We start from the raw sequence: 20,887 nt of genomic DNA, 5'->3' as shown, positions 1-20,887 counted from the left end.
GTCAACGTAGGTCTTAACTGTCGACAAAGGCTTAACTGTCGGCGTAGGTCCACCATTTGGCAACACAAAAAGTGTCGGCGATTCCTTTAACTGACGGCGAAAGTATCGCCAACGGCTTCTAGCGCGACTATTTCTAAACTGTCGGCAAAACCTTCGCGAGAGGTTATCTGTCGGGAAAGGTACCCTTTGTCCACTGTAAAAAGTGTCGGCAAAGGTATGTTGTGTTATAGTGTTTTTAGCCCCTTGACCCAGCACTACTTACTACAATTATAGACATGTGTGAGTGTCTTCTTTGTACGTAAATATTCTTATAATAAATTTGAGTCAACTAATTCTATTCTTATAATAGGTGGAGGCTTGAGACCCACACGTTCCACCTACCTTGCGGCGAGATGACCTTGACCACGCAGGACGTGAAGGCTATCTTTGGCATTCGGTTGGGAGGACTTCCAATGATGGGTATAGTTGACAATGATCACTGGAAGGAGCTGGTGGCTCAGTTCACTGGCTTTCTTCCACCGGACGACGAGGTTTCAAAGAAAATAAGTGAGCAATTCAAGCCTATTTAATACTTGCATTGCTTTCCTACAGCCATCGGATCTCATTTTCTTTGGTGAATTTTAGGAAAAGTTCTCGTGTTTCGTCGTCCTAGATCACAGAGCGCTTTGATTACTTGGACCCACAGGTTGAGGAGGCTCAGATCGACAGGTTCGCTAGAGTGTGGCTCTGGCATTTCCTTAGTGCTTTTCTCTTCCCAGACGCCTCGGGCAACACCATCAGTTGGATCTTCCTTGACATACTACGCCAGCCGTGGGAGAACATAGCGGCGTATAGCTAGGGCAGCGGACTCCTGGCATGGACGTATCAACAGCTATGCGTTGTCTGCCGTCGCACCTTAGGGTATGCGAACCTTGAGGCTTGCTCCTACCTACTCCAGGTTTGGTGTTGGGAACGATGGCCTGTTGGGAGGCCCCTTGCTACTGGTTTACCAGTAAGTACTTCGGTTCACTATATTCTTCGAGGTAGTTACATATGATGAAATTATTAATGGCTAATTCATTATCGTGTTCAATGTAGCAATAGAACAGGTAGGATACACTCCCTACAACTCTGTATATCTGGACGGAAGCAGAGTTAGTTAGAGGAAATGCGAGGCGCAAGTACAAGGAGTACACGGATGGTCTCAACATCCTAACATAGTACCAGGTTTCGCTCTCTTTACTATCATACATGTGTCTTGTTCGATGTACACTATATCACAACCTAACTCAATTACGAAATATTCAAGTGCATTGGTGTCCTTGGGATGCTCTAGAGCTCGAGTACTATCTAAGTCCTGTCACTAGGGATGAGTCAGACGAGTATCGCTGCAATGTCCCTCTTATTTTCTTCCACATGGTCGAGATTCACTTGCCCATCAGGGTCTACAGAAAGTTTGGAAGAATGACAGGCTGCCCACCACTGCTTTACTCCACCAACCAAGAATTGCATGGGTGCGTTATTGATTAATAACAAAGCTATAATTCAGAGGTGTGTAGTACAACTAACATCATTTTGTTGCAGGTATGACAGCAGGAAGAGGTACAAGACCAATGATTAGCGCGTGACACACAATGCGTACATCTAGTTGTGGCAGACTAGGGAACGACAGTCGGTCCATGCGGGTCCCCCACACGACTAGCACACCTTCGACGCGTCCGTTCTGAAAATATTTATTTAGTGTATATGCATTTAGAAAATGCACTAACTTTAACGTCTATTTATGCAGAAGGTGAAGCGGAGCTGCAGGAAGCTAGCTCAGAAGCTGAGCTGCATGGACACTCCATGGGTGGAACCGGCAGTCCTAGCATGGTCGCATGGCACCTCTTCTGGCTATTTGAGGACACCAGCCGGCTCTTCTCAGCCAGTGACAGGTGCCACTTCCGCAGTGCGTACACTACCACATCATAGCGCTGGGAAGGACCCTGTAAGCGAGGATGACGATGACGACGACGATGACGATGACCCCCGGGTTTCCACAGACAGCACCACCAGTGGGACCCTTGGCCGCAGGACGAGATCGGCATGTCTCAGCTAGGTAGTGCCCCGCTTGGTACCCAAGGAGCCTCACAGGTAGTAACAAAGGTAGCTTCTTTAAATATGTTGGCTCCATGAACTAACGATCATAAATATTATAAGTAATCGTGCATATCATATACTTGCAGGGTACGAGCCGTGCGCACCGGTAATGTGACCACACCAACGTTGGCTATACTCCCAATGTGTTGCCAACAAATCCGAAGAGACAGAGGCGTCCAAGGGATCCTTACACTCCTGGGTCTTAGTTTGTTAGGTCGAATGAATATTGTCGTCCGAAACTTGCAGGCTTAGTTGGTTATGTTATGTCGAACATATGTTGAAGCAATGAAAATGTTACGTGGCAACTTGTCAACTTGCGCACGGACTTCATTTATTTGCTTCATATTTGTTTCAATGCATCGCAACAGCACTGCCGGTAAGATTAACTAGCAACTAGTTCGGGAACTGTTAATCCCGGCATATCTCGCCGCCGGTGGCCGGCGTCTTGACTCCGATCCTCCCGAGCTTGGTCATCGCCACCACGAAATTCTGGTTAGACGCGCAGTAGTCGACCGTACTGCGCGACCTCATGTCGGACTAGAGCACCTGGTCGGAGCCCATCGGCGAGGGGTCGAGGAAGCCAGGGTCTATGGTCGTGTCGCTGCCGATCCTTATTGATAGCAGTCGATCTTCTGTCTACGTCTAGGTCCTACCGTGCCATGCGCCGTGGCGCATCAGTGCCGCGCCAAGATCGGTGGCGCAGCAGACCCTGCCACATCACCGGTCAGCAGCCCCGGTCGTCGCCACGTCATCCTCCTGCCGTGCCACCATGCATGGCATGGCACAGGCGTTTTGCCGTGCCATGGCAATAGGCGTGGCCAAAAGTGTTAGTTTTAAAAAAAAACAGTGTTAGATTTAAAATTAGTTTACAAAAAGTGTTAACAATAAAAAAAATTCTCATGCTCACTTAATTGATATGGTTAACAAAGTAGCATAATTTTTTTATATAAATTGATAGGTTCAAGATATAATTGAAGATTTTATTTCGAGGAATACCTAGAAGATGATAACATATTAAGATGAGATTAAGTTTTTTTTTGAAATCGTAGAGCGCAACTTACATTCGAATTTCTAGAGATGGTCCTAACCATTATCAGTTCTAGCCTTCTATTATTTAGCCCCTCTCCAGGATCCGTGACTGGTTTTAGTTTGTTACAATTTTTATAGATACAATCTGTAATTTTTTTTATTCTAAGAATAAAAACCTATTAGATAAAACTGCAAACCTGACAAAATCTTATATGTGTTGGCACAAAGTCGATTTAATAATTTACAATTATTTACATAGTCAGACAAAGAAAAAAAATTTGTTAATTATGACACAAAGACAAATAAAAATCATAAAAGTGACAATTTGCTTGTACTAGTTGGAGTAGAAGAGTGTTGCCTAAATTATCTTAAAATTCAGACCCCTAAAATATAGGAGAAGTGAAAAAATAAAGGATAATAGCATTGTTTTAGACCAAAGGTATTCACCCCACTTTATTAGAAAGCGTAACGAGCACCAATGGTCCGAGGCTGGGGACACCAGCGGTACAGGAACGAACTAAGGCAAAAGCCCAGAACTTCTACCAACAAACTCCAACTAAGAACTCAACAGATAGCTCAAAAACAACTAAGGAGAAAAGAATTCAGGTGGGGGGAAAATAAAAGACTACGCAAACAACATCCCCCAAATTGGATTACATAGACGCAACTCTCGAGGAGATATTATTCAGCATTCCGTCCGTCATCTGCATCATCTTCGGCTTGAGCAGGGGGCGCCACGACTTGGCCAGCAGCAGAGCCTTGTAGATCAGGGTCGACGGGGACGACACCACCTTCTTGTCGAAGACCAACTCATTGCGAGTTTTCCAAATAGACCATAAGGCTCCTGCACATATGAAGATGGTTAAGAGTTGTTTGTTACCTCTATACTATCTCCAAGAGTAGCGAGGAACAGCTGGTTGGCGAGGATGGCCACCCCAGACAGCCTCGCAAGAATGACCACAGAAGGACAGCCAGGGGGCATTGGAATAAAATGTGATCCGAAGTCTCATAACTTCGCAAACAAGACATTTCTCAGAACCTGTCCATTTTTTCTTTTTTAACTGCACACCGCATTGTATTCTGTCATGGTTTGCCATCCACATAAAATTTTTCACTTTCAGAGGGATGGGACTTTTGTAGATCAACATAGCTCTAGCGTCAGGTATACCACCAGTTGTGAGTGATTTATACAAGGATCTTGTAGTATACTGGCCAGATTTCTCCAAAGCCCAGACCATCTTGTCCACAGCTTCAGTTAACTGAACCTCATTTAATATCTCTAAGAGTTCAGCCCACTCCTGCCTCTGACTGTCATCAAGTTGTCTTCTGAAACTAATCTCCCACTGTCCTTGGACACATGCTTTTGAGACCTCTAAGTTTTGATTAGAAGCTATTTGAAACAACTTATAGAAGCTGACATTCAAAGGACATTCCCCCAACCAACAGTCAAGCCAGAATCTAGTTTGGACTCCAGCTTTAATCTCTATTTTCCTACATCTTTGGGACCAGTCCCTCATACCAAGTAAAGATCTCCAAAACTGGAACCCCATCTTTCTTCTTAATTGGTAGATACTTTTTTGGCCCAAGTATTTCTGTCTCAACAAAGAACAGCACAGACTACTATCTCCTGTTTCCAGCTTAGCTATCCATTTTGCTAGTAAACAAATATTCATAACTCTAACATCCAGGAACCCCAAACCCCCAAACTCTTTTGGTCTGCTCAAGGCTTCCCACTTAACCATGTGATACTTCCTTTTTTTTCTGTGCCTTGCCAGTAGAACCTGGATCTGATCGAATCTAACAGCCGGTAGTTCCCTTCACATAGCTCATACACCCCCATGGTGTACATCGGAATACTAGATAGGCAAGATTCTATCAGAATAGATCTGCCACCTGTAGACAAATAATCACATTGCCAGGTGCTCAGACGCTTCTCAGCTTTATCACTCACATATCTCAACTGGTTTTTGGAAATTTTGCAAAAGCTCACTAGCATGCCTAGGTAAGTCATAGGAAAGGAACTAGCCTTACACCCAAGTATTAGTGCAGCTTGCTGTTGATCTTCTACTGACAGCCCAACAGTAAATACCTCACTTTTATCAAAGTTGATTTTCATCCCTGACATAGCTTCATAACAAGCCAGAATTCTTCTTATATTGGTTAAGTTCTCAACTGAGAACTGCAACAGCAAGATAGTATCACCAGCGTATTGCAAATGTGTGATACCTCCAGCAACCAAATAAGGGACAAGCCCATGAATCAACCCAGCAGAGGCAGCTCTAGTTAACATGGCAGAGAGAGCATCTGCCACCAAGTTGAACAGTAGAGGGGACAAAGGGTCACCTTGTCTCAAACCCTTAAAACTTCTAAAAAATTCTCCTCTCATTCCATTCATATCAATGCACACTCTGCCCCCCCTAACAGCTTGGTTGATCCATTGAATCTAAGTCTCTGAAAAACCCTTCCTCTTTAACACTTCTTCTAAGAAATTCCAGTCCACCTTATTATATGCTTTTTCAAAATCCAGTTTTAAAATAACTCCAGCTTGTTTAGACATCCTTAGCTCATGTAGCACTTCTTGCAAGATAACCACCCCTTCTAAGATGTTTCTCCCAGGAATAAAAGTAGTCTGGTAAGGACTAATAATCTCTTCAATGACAGAGGTCAATCTAATCGTGAGTGTCTTGGTGATTATCTTGTAGATCACATTTAGAAGACATACATGTCTGAATTGCTTAACTGTCATAGCAGGCTTCACCTTAGGGATAAGAGTGATCACCCCATAATTTAATCTCCAAAGCTCCAATTGCCCATCATACAAATTATCCAGCATTTCCTTTATATCCTCTCTGATGGATGGCCAGAAAGCTTTAAAGAACTCTACAGAGAAACCATCAGGGCCAGGAGCAGTATTATTTTTCATCTGTTTGATAGTTAGGTCCACCTCCTCTAGAGTAAATGGTCTGGTTAGCATATTATTGTCCTCAACACTGACCTGTTGGTGAGCCGGCCAGAGGTTAGGATCCAGGTGCATGTTTGCCACTTTTGCCTTGCCAAAGAGTTGTTTGTAATAATCTGTGATATGATCTCTCAGGGTCACTGGATTAGTTATCTCTAAACCATCAACTTCTAACATAGATACTTGCATTTTTCTCTTTCTTCCGTTGGCACATTTATGAAAGTAATTGGAGTTAGAGTCCCCCTGGAGCAACCATTTTTCACCCCCTCTTCTTTGCCATTGGATTTCTTCATCTAACAGAATCTGCTGTAAAGATTTGTCCAGACAATATCTCTCCTCCCATTCTTCCTGCCAAAGATCTCTATGTTCACTCCATTCATCCAACACACTAAAAATGAAATTTTATAACAATTATCACACAGACAAACTTCGTATGATCACATACACATAAAAATGCAAACTAGTAACTGTGAAGTCAAATGCAAGAAACTAGGAACGCGAAACAGCAACTAGGACAAAGTACACGCGACAGTCAATTTGGAGCATCATCAACGCAAGCCGCAACGGCTGGGGACAAAGGCAACCTTGCCACCGCGCACGTCGTAGACGATTTCCTTGGTCCGCTGCACCTGGGTTCCAATGAAGTTCCAGGGGAAATTCTCGTCGGGTGCTGCCGCGAACGCGAGGCACCCGAAGGGGAAGCCGTCGGTGAGGTGCTCGCGGAAGAAGTACATGAACTGCCTGTCGTCGAGGTCCATGGTCTCGCCGTTCCCGAACCTGAAAGTGATGTTCGGGAGGTAGATGTACTCGGTCAAGGTGAAGTTGTAGCACGTGTCAAGATCGCTGAACGCAGGCGCCGGTGGGTACTGCGCCATCGCCTTCCTGAACTCGTCGCGGAGAGCAGCGTAGATGGGCGGGTTCAGGTAGGTGAACGCCGACTGCGAGTCGATCATCGTCCCGTTGCCCCTGAACAAGGCTGGCGGGAACGGAAGGTCCTTGCCGTTGATGGCGATGGCAACGAGGTCGACGTAGTAGAAGTTGGGCCCAGTCGGGTTGGTCACCAGCGGCACGTACTTGACGCCGGCGTGGCCGGAGTAGTCAGACAGAGCTGGAGCAATGGTGAGGAAGCCGTGGGTGTCGGTGTCCGCCGGGAGGCAGTACGAGAATACCGCCGTGCCGGGGGGTGAGGAGTTCAGCACACGGGTCGCCAGCGAGTGGCGACTGAGGCTGAGGTCGATGTTCCCAACGGCCACGTCGTCGGTGAACAAGTCGTTGTCGAGCTGCAAGCAGACGACGGCGAAGTTGTCGAAGGTTGCCGACGGCGAGAGCGTGAGGGTGTCCATCACAACGGTGCCGTTACCGAACACGAAAGTCGAGTTCTGGAACGTGGTAGTGCACGATCCACCAGTAGAGCACGAGTACCCACAGTCCGGCGAGCCGCACGGCACGCTGCGGAACGAGGACGACTTGGAAGGGTCGAACCCCACGTCGCACGGCTCCCCTCGGGACGACCGAGAGAAGCACGGCTTGCACCGAATGTCGGACAGGCCGCTGACGTCAAAAAACAGGGGGAGCTGTTGCGCTGGAGTGCCGTAACCAGCGAGGACCGTGTACTCGAACAATCCGGGGAAGCTGGCGACGACGTTCTGTGTGGCGGGGACGGACAGGCCTGATGCTGGCGTGTCTGCTGACGGTGACGGGGCCGGTGCAGCGGCAGCGGCAGCGGCAGCCGCAGCCGTAGCGGCTCGGACTTGAGATAGATATCGCAGGCGTAGACTGTCGCGGTGAAGGATCTCATGCAGCGATGGCTTGCGATGCTTCCGAGCGCCGCCGCCGGCGAGGGGAGAGCATGGGCTCAGCCGGTGAACGACTGGCAGCTTGTTGCCGTTGCTATGTCCTGCAAAAGTATTAGAAGGTGGTAAAATATGCGTCAGCGTCGTGCGGTGTGGAGTTGGTCACGTTCACGTGCATCCAAGTGCGACCAAGTAGATAAATTATACAGCGCGTTGCACCTGAAGTGATCGACGGGCAACTTGTCGTCGACGGCGTGACATCCGAATCGTCAGACCATCGGAGGACGCGGCTTGACCCATGAGCGTGACTGACGACAAGGCATAGAAGCACAAGTGTCACATGCATGGTCGAAGCCATGGTGAGGAAGAGGCTAGATGACCAGTACTACGTAGCACAGCTAATCCAGCTAGTCTTCCAACAACTTGCACACACTACTGCTTGTAAGATCAGCCTTCTTATATAGACATGGCAACGTTGTCATTTGCTTCTTCTCCTGTCCATTTGTAACGAAAAGTTAACAAACAAATGGTTCATGTAAAGTACGCGTTTGATTGTTTGCACTTGAAATGATTATTCGTCTATATGATTCCGTGCTCAGACAAATTAATGCCTGCACAGCTACTGGATCAACGAAAACTGGCAGATCGACGGGATAATTTAACTGGTACAGGGGTACAGCTAGCTACCTGGTGATAACATATATACTTACCAAGAATAAACTCTGCGATATGCTTCCAGTCAGCTAGTTTCGTGTTTAGATTGGAACTTCGATGGAGCGAAGAACATCGCCGCGCCGGCAATCTGTACCAAATCATGAACGCCCGTATTTGTGCCAATCGAGAATCTATAGTTTCTGCATCTACTCGATTTGAAGCAACCGTTTGGTTGATTCCGGGAGTGTTCGGCTGGACCAAAAACACTGTTCACGCTAAAATGTTGTGAGAGAAAAATACTGATCCGGCTGAAAAAAGAAGCCAGCCAGCCAGCCAAAAAATGCCAGCCGAACACAGCCTCCGTTTGAATACTGCCAGTGCTTAATTACAAAATGGCCAATTGGGTTAATAAACTATCAAATGGCTCATTCTTTTTGTGGATCAGTGCTAAGAGCAACTCCAATCAGGGCCTACTTTTGACTTGGTGCCCCCTCTTATTTTTGTTGACCCAATTTTTTGCTTTCACTCCAACACGGCACCTAAATTTGGACCCTCAAATTCATTCATGTAGACAATGCCAAAAGGGGCCCGCTTGTCATCCTCAACGTTCTACCATCTGAGCTATCTTGCTCAATGCAGAGAGGAGCGCCTTTCATACTATCGTGCCTCACTTATCGTAGTGGCAGCCGCAGGGACGTCGCTCATTCTAGCGGCGGCCGCGGGGATGGAGCCTAGGACTAGCAAGGCTCTCATGACCGGAGGAGAAGCGCGGGAGTGAGGGAGCCCGTGACGAGCGGCAACCGTTGGGAGAGAGGAGTCGTGTGCTGCGCGTGGGAGGGAGTCCACACGTGGGGGCCAAAGGAGTCACTGTGGGGAGAGGCTTGGCTAGAGGGAGCCGCAACGAGCGGAGGCTGGATTGAGTAGGTTCGCACATCCTACCAGCGGAGGCGGACGGCCAGGGAGGACGCGCTGCTATGGAGCTGATTGAGCGACCGAGGAGCAGATCGAGCGGCTGCAGTAGCAGATCGAGCGAGGACTCGCAGAGAAGCGGTGCGGGTGATGAGAGGTAGGGAGCTTGGCGCGAGGAAAATGGATGGAGCCCTAGGAATGGGTGCCGGAGGGAGGATTTTGGTGCCCACCAAATTTCACGGCTCAAGTAGGGGTTCAGCTGTAGTAAAGTTTTTAGTCTGGGCATCCATATTTAGCTATGGGGGATCAGGTAGGGGCCTGATGGAGTTGCTCTAAGGATAATCACATGTACTTATCATTTGCCGCATTGGTAGTTGATGATCCAAAAGAATGAATTTGGGAGTTAGGTACGCATTGTTTATAAGAAACTTAAAGCTAGCTTCTTTGGATTAAACGAGTTAGGACACATAAGCCTAGGTGAACAGTTGATGAGATTATTTTTTGAAACTTCTTGCATTAGATTCCCATCCTTGGGCTTGTTTGTATTTTAGGATTTTCATAGGAATTTCGAAGGAATCCAATTCATATGTTTTGCTTACATCACATGATGTTTTGGAACTGAACATCAAGGAATGCAGTCATCTTTGATAATGGCTAGAGAGATATCAATGCATGGAAGAGGCAATTCAAAGAAGAACTTGGTCAAGTTTGTACTAAGGCCAAGCCAAGTAGACAGGCGTCCCTCATTTCTTGGAGATATAGCTTCATTTTATAGTTTTCCCTTTCTTTTTTTAGGCTTGGTAGCCTTTTAATCCTTTTTTGTTCTGTACTTTATAAATATCATTCTTTTATTTAATGAAAAAAGAAAAAAAAATATAGGTAGGAGGCTCCCCTGCTGATTCGGTAAAAAAAAGGTTTCCTTTCCTATGAAAAGGCTTGCTTTCCTTCATAAAATGGAGGAAATAAAACATCCATTTCAAGCTGTTCGAAAAATTTCCTACATGTGAATGGAGGGATGAGAAAGTCCTTATTCACTAGAGGAATAAACATGTTCTTATATTCCTGTGTTTCGAACACCGATTCCTATAAAATTCGTGTATTTTCAATCCTCTGTTTTCTACGTGCAATAATAATTTCTATTCATGTGTGCTTTCTTCCTTTCCTCTATTTTGCATTCATCCGTTCCAAACAAGACATTGTCGCATGAGGTTCTCGATCGGGAACAACAGCAAGGAAGGTGTTCTGAATTTTCAAATGCACTGATCAAGTTTCCAAATGCAACATCCGGCAAAGCATTTGGGCATATATAAGGAGTTCGGGGTAGATGTGTTGTCCAACATTTGCGCATGGTTACTTCATGGTGTTGTGTGTTGGACACGTGTTGCACGTAGAAGATGTGCCGTAAACTAATGACCCACTTCATGTCTCGTCGCTGAGTCGATGTTGTCGTAGATGGAGTGAACACGTTTTTCGGTGAACCCCGTTCGCTGGTCTGAAACTTGGCTGAAACTGACTGAAAAACACTGTTCCGGCTAAATTATTGTGAGAGAAAAACACTATTGTGGCTGAAAAAAGAAGCCGAACAAAAGCCGAGCTGAAAAACACTGTTCCGGCTGAATTGTTGAGAGAAAAAACACTGTTGCGTTGGGAGGGTTTATGTGAGGTACTCGCTTTGCTCATCCGTTCTGCATCTTTATCTAGTGTGTCCAATAGCGTGATTGGTAATGTTTAATTTGCTACTAATGTAGGTTGGTTGATTTGTGTAAAAGTATAGCTAGGCATGCAAAACCGGAGGTGTTTTTGATGAACTTGGCCTAGGGGCGGAGGAGCTGAGCTTTGAGCTAGTGTTAATGGATTCAAATCATCCAAAATTTAATTGGACATTTGTTGCATTGGATATCCTTGGATAAGGTTCATTTGGATTAAGATATTTATCCCTATATGATTTAAAAATGCCTAAAATCTAATGGGAGAAACTCAAAAAGTCCAATGCCCACATTAGATATTTTTGGATTGAGAGAGCATTATCCAATATATGAGCTTGTTCACTGGTTGGCTTCTGGGCTGATAAGTTTGACCGGTGCTAGTTTATTGTGAGAGAAAAATATTGTTGGCTGGCTAATAAGCTCTGGCTGAAATCAACAAGCGAACATGCTATATATCTGGTTTAGGTTCCTAATATGGGTCCCACATATTCACCATACCCCACAAGCTAGGCATGCAAAACAGGAGGTTGTTGTACTAAGTCATTTTTCAAACAAATTAAAGTTAATTTTGCTAAAATTTTTAGGTATAAACACCAACTTTCTAATCCAAGGTCCTACTTGAGATCTTAGGATTTTGGACCGTATATACCAATTACAATCCTATAAAGGGTCCCCTTCATTTTGGAGCGCCTAGAGACGTTTCCCTGCTGGCCACCCTGGGGCTGGCCCTACAATGATGCATTATATCATTATGCCATATGGCCATTTCGAGGATAGGGTTTGAATTTCATCAGGCAGACTCATCATCCTTCTTCCAAGGGACATAGCTTTATGCTAGTGGCTACAGGCCTATTTGGTTTCCACCCTGGGAAACGCGCTTAAGCCAAGCATCAATCACTTCAGCAGACACGTGCTTTGCCAAGTGCAATTGCACTCGGCAAAGAGCTGTCGGCATATCCCTTCACGACAAATGCTTCTTTGCCGAGTGCCGCATATCGGGCACTCGGCAAAGGATTTCCCGAGTGCCACAACGGCACTCGATAAAGAAAAGCCACCGTGACGGCCCCTTTGCCCAGTGCCATGCGTCGGCACTCGGCAAAGAAATGTGCTTTTTTTTAAAATGCTTTGCCGAGTGCCTGCATCTGGCACTCGGCAAAGCTTGTTTTCTTTTTTTTTGGATTTTCTTTGCCGAGTGCTGTAGGTAGGCACTCGGCAAAGCAGTTTTTTTTTAATTTTCTTTGCCGAGTGCCTTGACCATGGCACTCGGCAAAGCTGAGAAGCTTAGTGTCCCAGATTCCCAGCTTTGCCGAGTGTCATGGTCATGACACTCGGCAAAGAAGTGAAAAAAATTCAAATTTTTTTAGGTTTTTAGTCTTCCATCGTTGCAAACAAGATATACATCATATATATATATATATAACACAACTATATATCACACAAATGTATATCACAATCCATCACAAACACAAACATAGCATACAAGTATCACAATCTCGACTCCCAAGTCCAAAGTCCAAACACACAAGCATAGTTCACAAAGTTCACAAGTGCATTATATCACAACGGCTGCCATTTGAAGCTTACGGCGACGGTTCGGGTTGGGATGGCCCAACGTGCGATCCCGACGACCCTCCGAGGTGGTTCGACGCCGCCCCCAATTGATGCTGCACAAAATAGAAGAGATTGCACGTGAGCGACAAGAGAAGAGATAAATATGCAAGATAAATATCCGCCACTACCACCACCACCACATCACCACCATGACCACCACCACCATGAGCACCACAACACCGTGACCACCACCACCAACACTACACCACCATGACCACCACACCACCACCACCATCACCACTAGGTTTCTCTAGGTTTCACTAGGTTTCTCTAAGTTTCAGCATAGAAAGTAAAACTTCGTACTTATACTCACCGAGGTAGAATCAGGACATTCTGGAGGTGGATCTGGAGCAAGCAGCGTCTGTGGGATCGCCCAACCTTGTTGCTGGCCAATTTGCTGCATGAACTTGATCATCTCGGCCATCTGCCGCTGATCTTGCTCCCGCTGGGCCTCCAAAGCCTGTAGCCTCTGCCGCTCGGCCTCCCGTTCCTGCACCTAGGCCTGCAGCATTTGACCCCAATGTTTCAATAATGCATAGGTAAGGTATGTAAAAGTCAAAGAACGACGAATGAAACAGGAATGCTTACCTGGAGTGCCGACACCCTGGTCGGCCATTGGCGTATGGGCACGCTTGAGCTCGTGCTCGCTGCTCAGAGCTGGTGGAGAGGAGGAGTAGAGGCCGTGTTGAGGACGCCGTCGCCAATCTAGAACCGCCCATGCTTCTTGCCTTGCCCCACCCTCATCACGAGCTAAGGATCAAGGCGCTCCTCGGTTCTCGGATCGTAGCTCGGCCCATGGACTAACCTTGCCGCCTCCGTGTACAAAGAGATGTGGGTGTGGATGCTGGAGTTGGTGTATGCCTCAAGCGAGGCATATGGGTCGTACTCGATGTCGGCCGTCGCCTTGCCCATGTGAGCTAGAGCATATGCCTTGAGTTGACCAACTGGCTGGCCACCCCACTGTTCTCCAAGTGTGGTCTCACCACCTCCTCTCTAGTACGATGGGCTTCACCATGGAACACCCACCAGGTATAGTTTGGCGTAAATCCATACTTGCAAAGATGTTCCCCCATGATCTTTCTTGTTTTTCTTTTCCTGTTTCCACATTCACTACAGGGACAGAATGTGTCTCTCGCTCCATTAGTTGCCTTGCCAAATGCTTGGTTCAAGAAACCCTCGGTCTTGTCCATCCATTCAGGGGTGATTTCAGCCTGACTTGGGCGACCTGTGTACATCCACTCACGGTTATCCATCCTCTAGCATATACATGAGCGAGTAATATAACCACCAATTGCATCTGAATGGCGTGCCTATTGTCTAATGGGTGAGGATAGGTCCTAATCCCACCCGCGGATGCATAGATGAGGTTAGTTTACATGCTCTACTCCGATCTGAGACAGAATTTCGGAAGCACCTCCCCGCTGTTCTCCCGATACACGTCCTAGAAGGGAGAGTGTGTATCCGGAGAATAACAGGGAGGTGGTGCCAAAACTCTATCTCGGATCGAAGCAGAACATGGAAACTACCCCATCTACGCATCCGCGGGTTGTCCAAAAAAGTGGACAATCTGAAACAGATACGGTCTTAGATATGCGCAGATCCGCATACCTCCAACCTTATCTGTTTTAAATGGGAGACGCCTAACTAGGTTACACCGATCTATGACAACGATAAGAAAGAGAGGTTATTTATACCTAGGGTGGCGGTGGAGTCAGCCTATCGGGGCAGTGGCGAGGCGATGCTGTGCAGGTAGGACCGCAGCGCCAACGAAGACGATCGGGTCGCCTACGTACTCCGGGTCCCCTCCGACGGGTCCTGCTCTGCAAAAGAAGAATTATAATACTATAAGTTAAAAATTTTGGCAAAACCTCCCCTGTACGGGGAGGTTTCCAAAACTTGTAAGAAAAAAGCCGGCACAATGGCCGACAGCATATATACGACATGAAGGCCCACACATCCACATACGACACGAAGGCTATCAATCACCTTCGTCTCCAGCAAGGGGCGGGGACGACGGCAGGGACGAACGGCGAGGGGCGTGGTCGGTGGCCGAGGCTCCTCCTCCTCCCTTCTCCTTCCTCCTCCCTTCTCCTTCTCCTCCCTTCTCCTTCTTCCTTCTCCCTTCTCTCCTACACCTCCCTTCTCTCCTCTACTCCCCTGCTCCTCCTCTCCTCCACTCTGGCGGTTCAGGGGCGGGGCCAGCTGCGGCGGAGGTCGGGCGGCGATGGGGCGGGGCCAGGGCGGGGCGGCACACCACCGGCCAGGGAGGGCAGACCCGGGCGTGGGCCGACTGCGGCGGAGCTCCGGTGGCACCGGTGGTCCACGACGGCGGGGCGGGGCCAGGGCGCGCGGCTGTGAGAGGGAGAGTGGGAGCGGGCCGACCCGCCCGCTAAGGTTAAGTGGGGCGGCCCTTTGCCGAGTGCTGAGATGCGGGCACTCGGCAAAGAAATTCAGGGGGGTTCTTTTAATCCAAAAGATGATTTTTTTTTAATATTCTTTGCCGAGTGCTGCAAGCTTGGCACTCGGCAAAGTATTTTTATTTTTTTTATTTTTGTTTTCAAATTTTTTCTGTGGCATTTATACAGTACCTTGAAGCACATGTTCCAATTTGAAACTTTTCTATGACTTTTTGGTATATTTTTTATTTTTTTTATGTTTACTTGAATTTTTCTCGAAAAAGTAAATTTGAACTGCAGGTGCATGAAATATTGGAATTTAGCGATTCAAAAAATGGTATTCATGTTTTTGAGTGTATTTTGAGGCCGTGTGCAGGGACATTCGTAAAATTTCGAACATCTGTTTCACGAAACATGACCACCAACTTGTTAAAAAGTGTTTTTTAATTATATAAAATACAAACGAAGTCCAAAAATTACGAAACTTGTCGAGGTGTCGTGTCATCGCATGTAGAGGTTGTGGTAAAAAATTTAGAAGTTTCCAAGCAAGTTGTGACGTACGATGCCAGGTTTTAGGCATCGTACATCACAACTTGCTTGGAAACTTCTAAATTTTTTACCACAACCTCTACATGCGATGACACGACACCTCGACAAGTTTCATGATTTTCGGACTTCCTTTGTATTTTATATAATTAAAAAATACTTTTTTAACAAGTTGGTGGTCATGTTTCGTGAAACAGATGTTCGAAATTTCATGAATGTCCCTGCACACGGCCTCAAAATACACTCAAAAACATGAATACCATTTTTTGAATTGCTAAATTCTAATATTTCATGCACCTGTAGTTCAAATTTACTTTTTTGAGAAAAAAATCAAGTAAACATAAAAAAATAAAAAATATACCAAAAGTCATAGAAAAGTTCCAAATTGGAACATGTGTTTCAAGGTACTGTATAAATGCCACAGAAAAAATTTGAAAACAAAAATAAAAAAAATAAAAATACTTTGCCGAGTGTCGGAATTGGTACTCGGCAAAGGAACCTCTTTGCCGAGTGCCGGCTTGCAGCACTCGGCAAAGACAACACGTTTGCCGAGTGCTAACGGCCAGCACTCGGCAAAGGATGACGGAGGGGCCACCGGCGTCGCCTGAGGTATTTTGCCGAGGGTTATTCCTAAGAGGACGTTTGCCGAGTGTCCCTCTTTGCCGAGTGTTTGGCACTCGGCAAAGATGGCCTTTGCCGAGTGCCGGCTTTTGCCGAGTGCGGCACTCGGCAAACTGCCTCTTTGCCGAGTGCCCGTGTTTCGACACTCGGCAAAGCGCCGAGCACTCGGCAAAGAGCGCGTCTTCCGTAGTGAATGCCAGGTGTTTGACAATCAGATACAGTTGCCTGCCGTCCCCAGGCGAGGGTGACGTCAAACATGCTCTATATATTAGTTCACAAAGTGGATCAAAGTTATGCCTTTTAACAACATAATACATAAGGAAGTAGTTGAATTTATTACTGAGCATATTATTCACAGATTCCTCGTGCCTCAAACTTTAACTATGGATCAAGGTGCTTCTTTTGTGTCAACAGAGGTTCATGAATTTGTTGAATCTTATAAAATAAAATTCCTCAATTCTTCCCCATTTATGCTCAGGCCAATTGTCAAGCCGAGTCTAGTAACAAGATCTTAATCAAACTTGTGAAAAATAAGTTTGCGGATAATCCAAAAAAATGACACAAGGTTCTGTTTGATGCTTTATGGACTCATCGCATATCTAGACACGGTGTTACCAAGGTTACTCCCTTCAAGCTGGTTTATTGATATGAGGTGGTGTTGCCAGCTGAGATAAAGTACTAAAGTTAGATGCATACATATTGGCTAAATAGAATGACTTGTCTGATGTTATTTACCACGAGTTGATGATAGACAATGTCAACGAGGTGACCCGACAAGAGGATGAAAGCTTTGAAGGACCAAACTTGTGTTGCCAAGGCTTACAACAAGAAGGGGATAAATAAATCGTGTTCCTGAAAAAAAAAAGCTAGCCACAGGACCACTATTTTTCGTCCTTGTCAACTTTATTTAAGCAATCCAGCTACCTTGCACGAGTTCCCTGTCCAAGCACGGATGCGAAGCACCACAAGTTGTCACCCTGTGGGATGTGATCATTATCATATCCAATCCCGTGTAATTACGACGATGATGACTGAGAACTAACAATGCAATATATATAAGTGCCTGGAACTGTGAAGTGTAAGATACATAAATAGAGCTGGTAGTCTCCGATCCCCAAGCATCCTGATCCTACACTAGCTACTCGTAGGGTGTACGTGTGCAACCTTCGGAAACGAGATGAAATCAAGCTCCGTCCAAACTCACATGGCCGACGAGTCGTCTACCCACGACATGAAGCTGCTGATGCCACCACTTCCACATGGCGCCTGCGGTAGCACCAAGGCACCTGCCCCGTTGGTCGACAAAACCCTGTGCTGCGCCTGTGACATCATCAAGCTCCTGCCGACCGGCACTGTCATGGCCTTCCATGCGCTGGCGCCGTCCTTCAGCAACCACGGCGTGTGCGGCACTGCCAGCCGGTACCTTACCCTCGCTCTCATCGGCGCTTGCACTGCCTCCTGCTTGCTGCTCTCCTTCACCGACAGCCTGGTGGGCCACGACGGCCGGTTCTACTATGGCGTGGCCACGCCGTGGGGCTTCTACCCGTTCAACTTCGACGGGACATGCGACGAGCGGAGGCGCAGGTTCGCCAACATCCCCTGGATGAAGATCAAGGCGCTGGACTTCGTGCACGCGCTCGTCTCGGCGGTCCTGTTCATCGTCGTGGCCCTCGGCAACGCCGGCATACAGAGCTGCCTGTTCCTGGACATCGGGCCGGACGTCAGGGAAGTGCTCATGAACCTGCCGGTGGGGCTAGGGTTCCTCTCCAGCATGGTGTTCATGATCTTCCCGACAACCAGGAAGAGCATCGGGTACACGGATTTGATGCCTCATCAACAAGAAGAAGATGGGAAACGAAGCAATAATAATGCCGTATAAAGGAAAAGAAATATCCGGTTGATTATTATCAATTTACCAGTAATAACCATGGTTTTCATCTATGCATCATATCCCTGTTTTTAAGACTCACATGTGTTCGAAACAGAATAAACTTTTTGTTATCTCCCTTCATTTAAACTATATCATATCAGCTTATTCAATGACTATGAAACTCTCTCATTGAGGCTAACCTTATTACCAGATGCTTCAAAACTGACAGTGATATGGTATTCACTGCCACTTGTTTTGAAATCGGTATGCAAGATTTTAATATAGCTCACTGCAGTGATATTATCCTTAGATCTGAAAATAAAATCAATTTTAGGTAAGCCATGGCCTCACTTCAGCCTTGAGTCTACCTCTCTCATCGCCCCTTCCCTCTCCCTCTCAGCCTCTCTCCTTCCCTTTCCCAGTGCAGTAGAAGAGCTCATTCGATGGCAGCGGCGTGAAGGACCATTGGCAGCTACATGTGTGGGGGAATCAAATTGTGCAACCAATTTAATAGGAAGAACAAGAGCTTTACCAGTCTTAGATGCAAATAGCAATACAATAACATGGTCTAACCCTCCTAGGTCCTGAGCATAGGTTTATATGATATTTGGAACATCGAAAACTGACCAGGTCTTCAAAAGAAAATAAAACGGAAATTTAGGCTACAACCAAAGTATTGTTTCGGAGATTGAGGCAGACTTTGGGTGGATCTATCAATGGGACCGAACCTTTGGCAAAATGCTCGAAGTAATCAATCCAACGAGTGTTTATAAAATAGGACTCCGTAACATTATATCATTGAATGAAATACAGAGATATGCCAAGTTTCATTTTTTTTAAAAACACCAAAGCAAGATTTTTGGATATATTTTGAACTTCTGACTTAGACAATTTTCACTGGATATGTACCCCTGATAGGACCGGAAATTGATTGGGCAAGGCCGGCTTGTGTTGGGTGACACGTACGTTACTTCACACCGTTCTTTGTCTGCATGCATGGAATCTGAAGTCAGTTTCTAATGGCCCGTTTGTCGTGCCCAATGCATTCGAAAAAAATCATGGTGTCATATGTAAGATTGCTATATGTCATACAAATGTCATTAAATTGATGTATAGAGACAACCTCTACATTGTATATTAACATATTGTTTCTTTTGAGGTGCCCCCTGAAATTTATGGTGGTGCATATTTTTTGCTTTGGTTGAAAGGTACCGGTGATACTTTGTAGAACTTTTTACCTTCGATTTTTCTGACCGTTGATCTGATAATTTTAATAAAAAGAATTTATTAACTATTAATTAATTAATTAAATTCAGTACGGTCTAACCTATTTTTGATACTGATTCCATCAGTTTGGTACTTCCTGATATCTTGGGTACTTCCTGATATCTTGGTTTTGTACCTCCTATTTTTTTCACCATTGGACATATACTTATGGACGCCTCTATTTTTATTAATCACCGTATTTTTTTTTTATTTTTTTCTCTTTTTTAATTCTCACCACATCAGGGAAAAATCATATGTGGGACCTAATTAATGCCCATCGTACTCCTCATTGAAAATTTGAAAGTAGCCCAACCTGTTCCCGGAGCTGTCAAATTCAAATCGACACGGAATCCAAAACGGGACAAACGAAACGCTGCAACCTATGGTTAATTATTCCCACTTATTAGATAGTAAAAACAATCGACAAAATGTCAAGGACTATATATCGCCGTCGCTCTGATAGAACGACTTGGCGCCGATGAGTTTGTTGTTGCACCATATCCTTTTCCCCGGTAGGAGCCCATCCACCGCGCTGGCGAGTTGACCCCGCCGTTCACCACGGCACGCCCTGATGATGGTGCGCCTTTAACGTACTTGGAGTTCCTCCAGACGCAACGCATTGCAACATACGTCTAAAATATATAAGACATACAATTACAACATATATATATATATATATATATATATATATATATATATATATATATAGTCATTGCAACATATGTAATACTAGATCTACTTTTGCAACATCTGAACGAAACAAATGTAACATCCAGATGAAACGTATAGAGATCGACACCGCCGCGGAGCTCGATGCCACGGAGTGGCACGGAGGTCACCGGTATGGAACTCATTGGCTGCACGGACCTCGGCAGTGGCTTTGGCAGGTAGATGGAAACGCGGTGGAGGCAGTGAATCCATGCGGACAGGGCACGTGCGCGGGCTGGGCGAGCCGCACGAGTGAGGGGCCGTGGCACGCAACGCAGGCGAGCGATGCGGACAAGGGCTCGCGGCGCACAACACAAGCGGGCGGCGCGAGCTGCGCGGACCATCACCCAAGGCATGGCATCAAAGACACTGCACGCTGGAAGGAGCCACAACATACCCGACCCCCGAGTAGAGTCCGCGCTGCACCTAGGAAGTGCCCGACGAAGACAACCACAACACCAAGCCATCTCGCGGACGCAGTGCAACGAGCGACGCCATTCTATGTCACGCTGGAGCCATCGTATGAGCCCACGCCACCACGGCATCCTCCTTGCCTTCCGTGGCACCACGCACTGCAGCCACAACGCCGAGTTGGTCCGTGGGAGCGCAACGTGCAGCGTGGGCGGGGTCCATCCAGATGGACGTATGCCCTATAGACCGCGGAGTGGAGCGCTGCTCCGGTGGAGAAGGCGGCTGACATG

The 20,887-nt window shown here is 46.4% G+C and overlaps 2 protein-coding genes across 2 annotated transcripts; one reads left to right on the top strand and one right to left on the bottom strand.

Moving 5' to 3' along the window:
- Window positions 1-6,654: 6,654 nt before the first annotated feature.
- LOC136526043 (aspartyl protease family protein At5g10770-like) lies at window positions 6,655-13,395 on the bottom strand. The gene is made up of 2 exons (XM_066518830.1): window positions 13,368-13,395; window positions 6,655-8,003 (listed from the first exon to the last, which is right to left on the bottom strand). The coding sequence occupies exons 1-2, from the start codon at window positions 13,393-13,395 to the stop codon at window positions 6,655-6,657; spliced, it is 1,377 nt and encodes a 458-aa protein (XP_066374927.1).
- Window positions 13,396-17,446: 4,051 nt separating this feature from the next.
- Window positions 17,447-18,359, top strand: LOC136529781 (protein DMP2-like). Its single transcript, XM_066522848.1, has one exon. It carries the CDS (start codon window positions 17,520-17,522, stop codon window positions 18,219-18,221), a length of 702 nt encoding a protein of 233 aa, XP_066378945.1. The 5' UTR covers window positions 17,447-17,519; the 3' UTR covers window positions 18,222-18,359.
- The last annotated feature ends 2,528 nt before the right edge of the window (window positions 18,360-20,887 follow it).

The sequence above is a fragment of the Miscanthus floridulus genome, chromosome 19 (assembly GCF_019320115.1).
Source record: "Miscanthus floridulus cultivar M001 chromosome 19, ASM1932011v1, whole genome shotgun sequence".
Lineage (NCBI taxonomy): Eukaryota > Viridiplantae > Streptophyta > Magnoliopsida > Poales > Poaceae > Miscanthus > Miscanthus floridulus.
The sequence above is the reverse complement of the archived record's forward strand: the minus strand, read 5'-3'. Positions and strand labels throughout refer to the sequence as shown.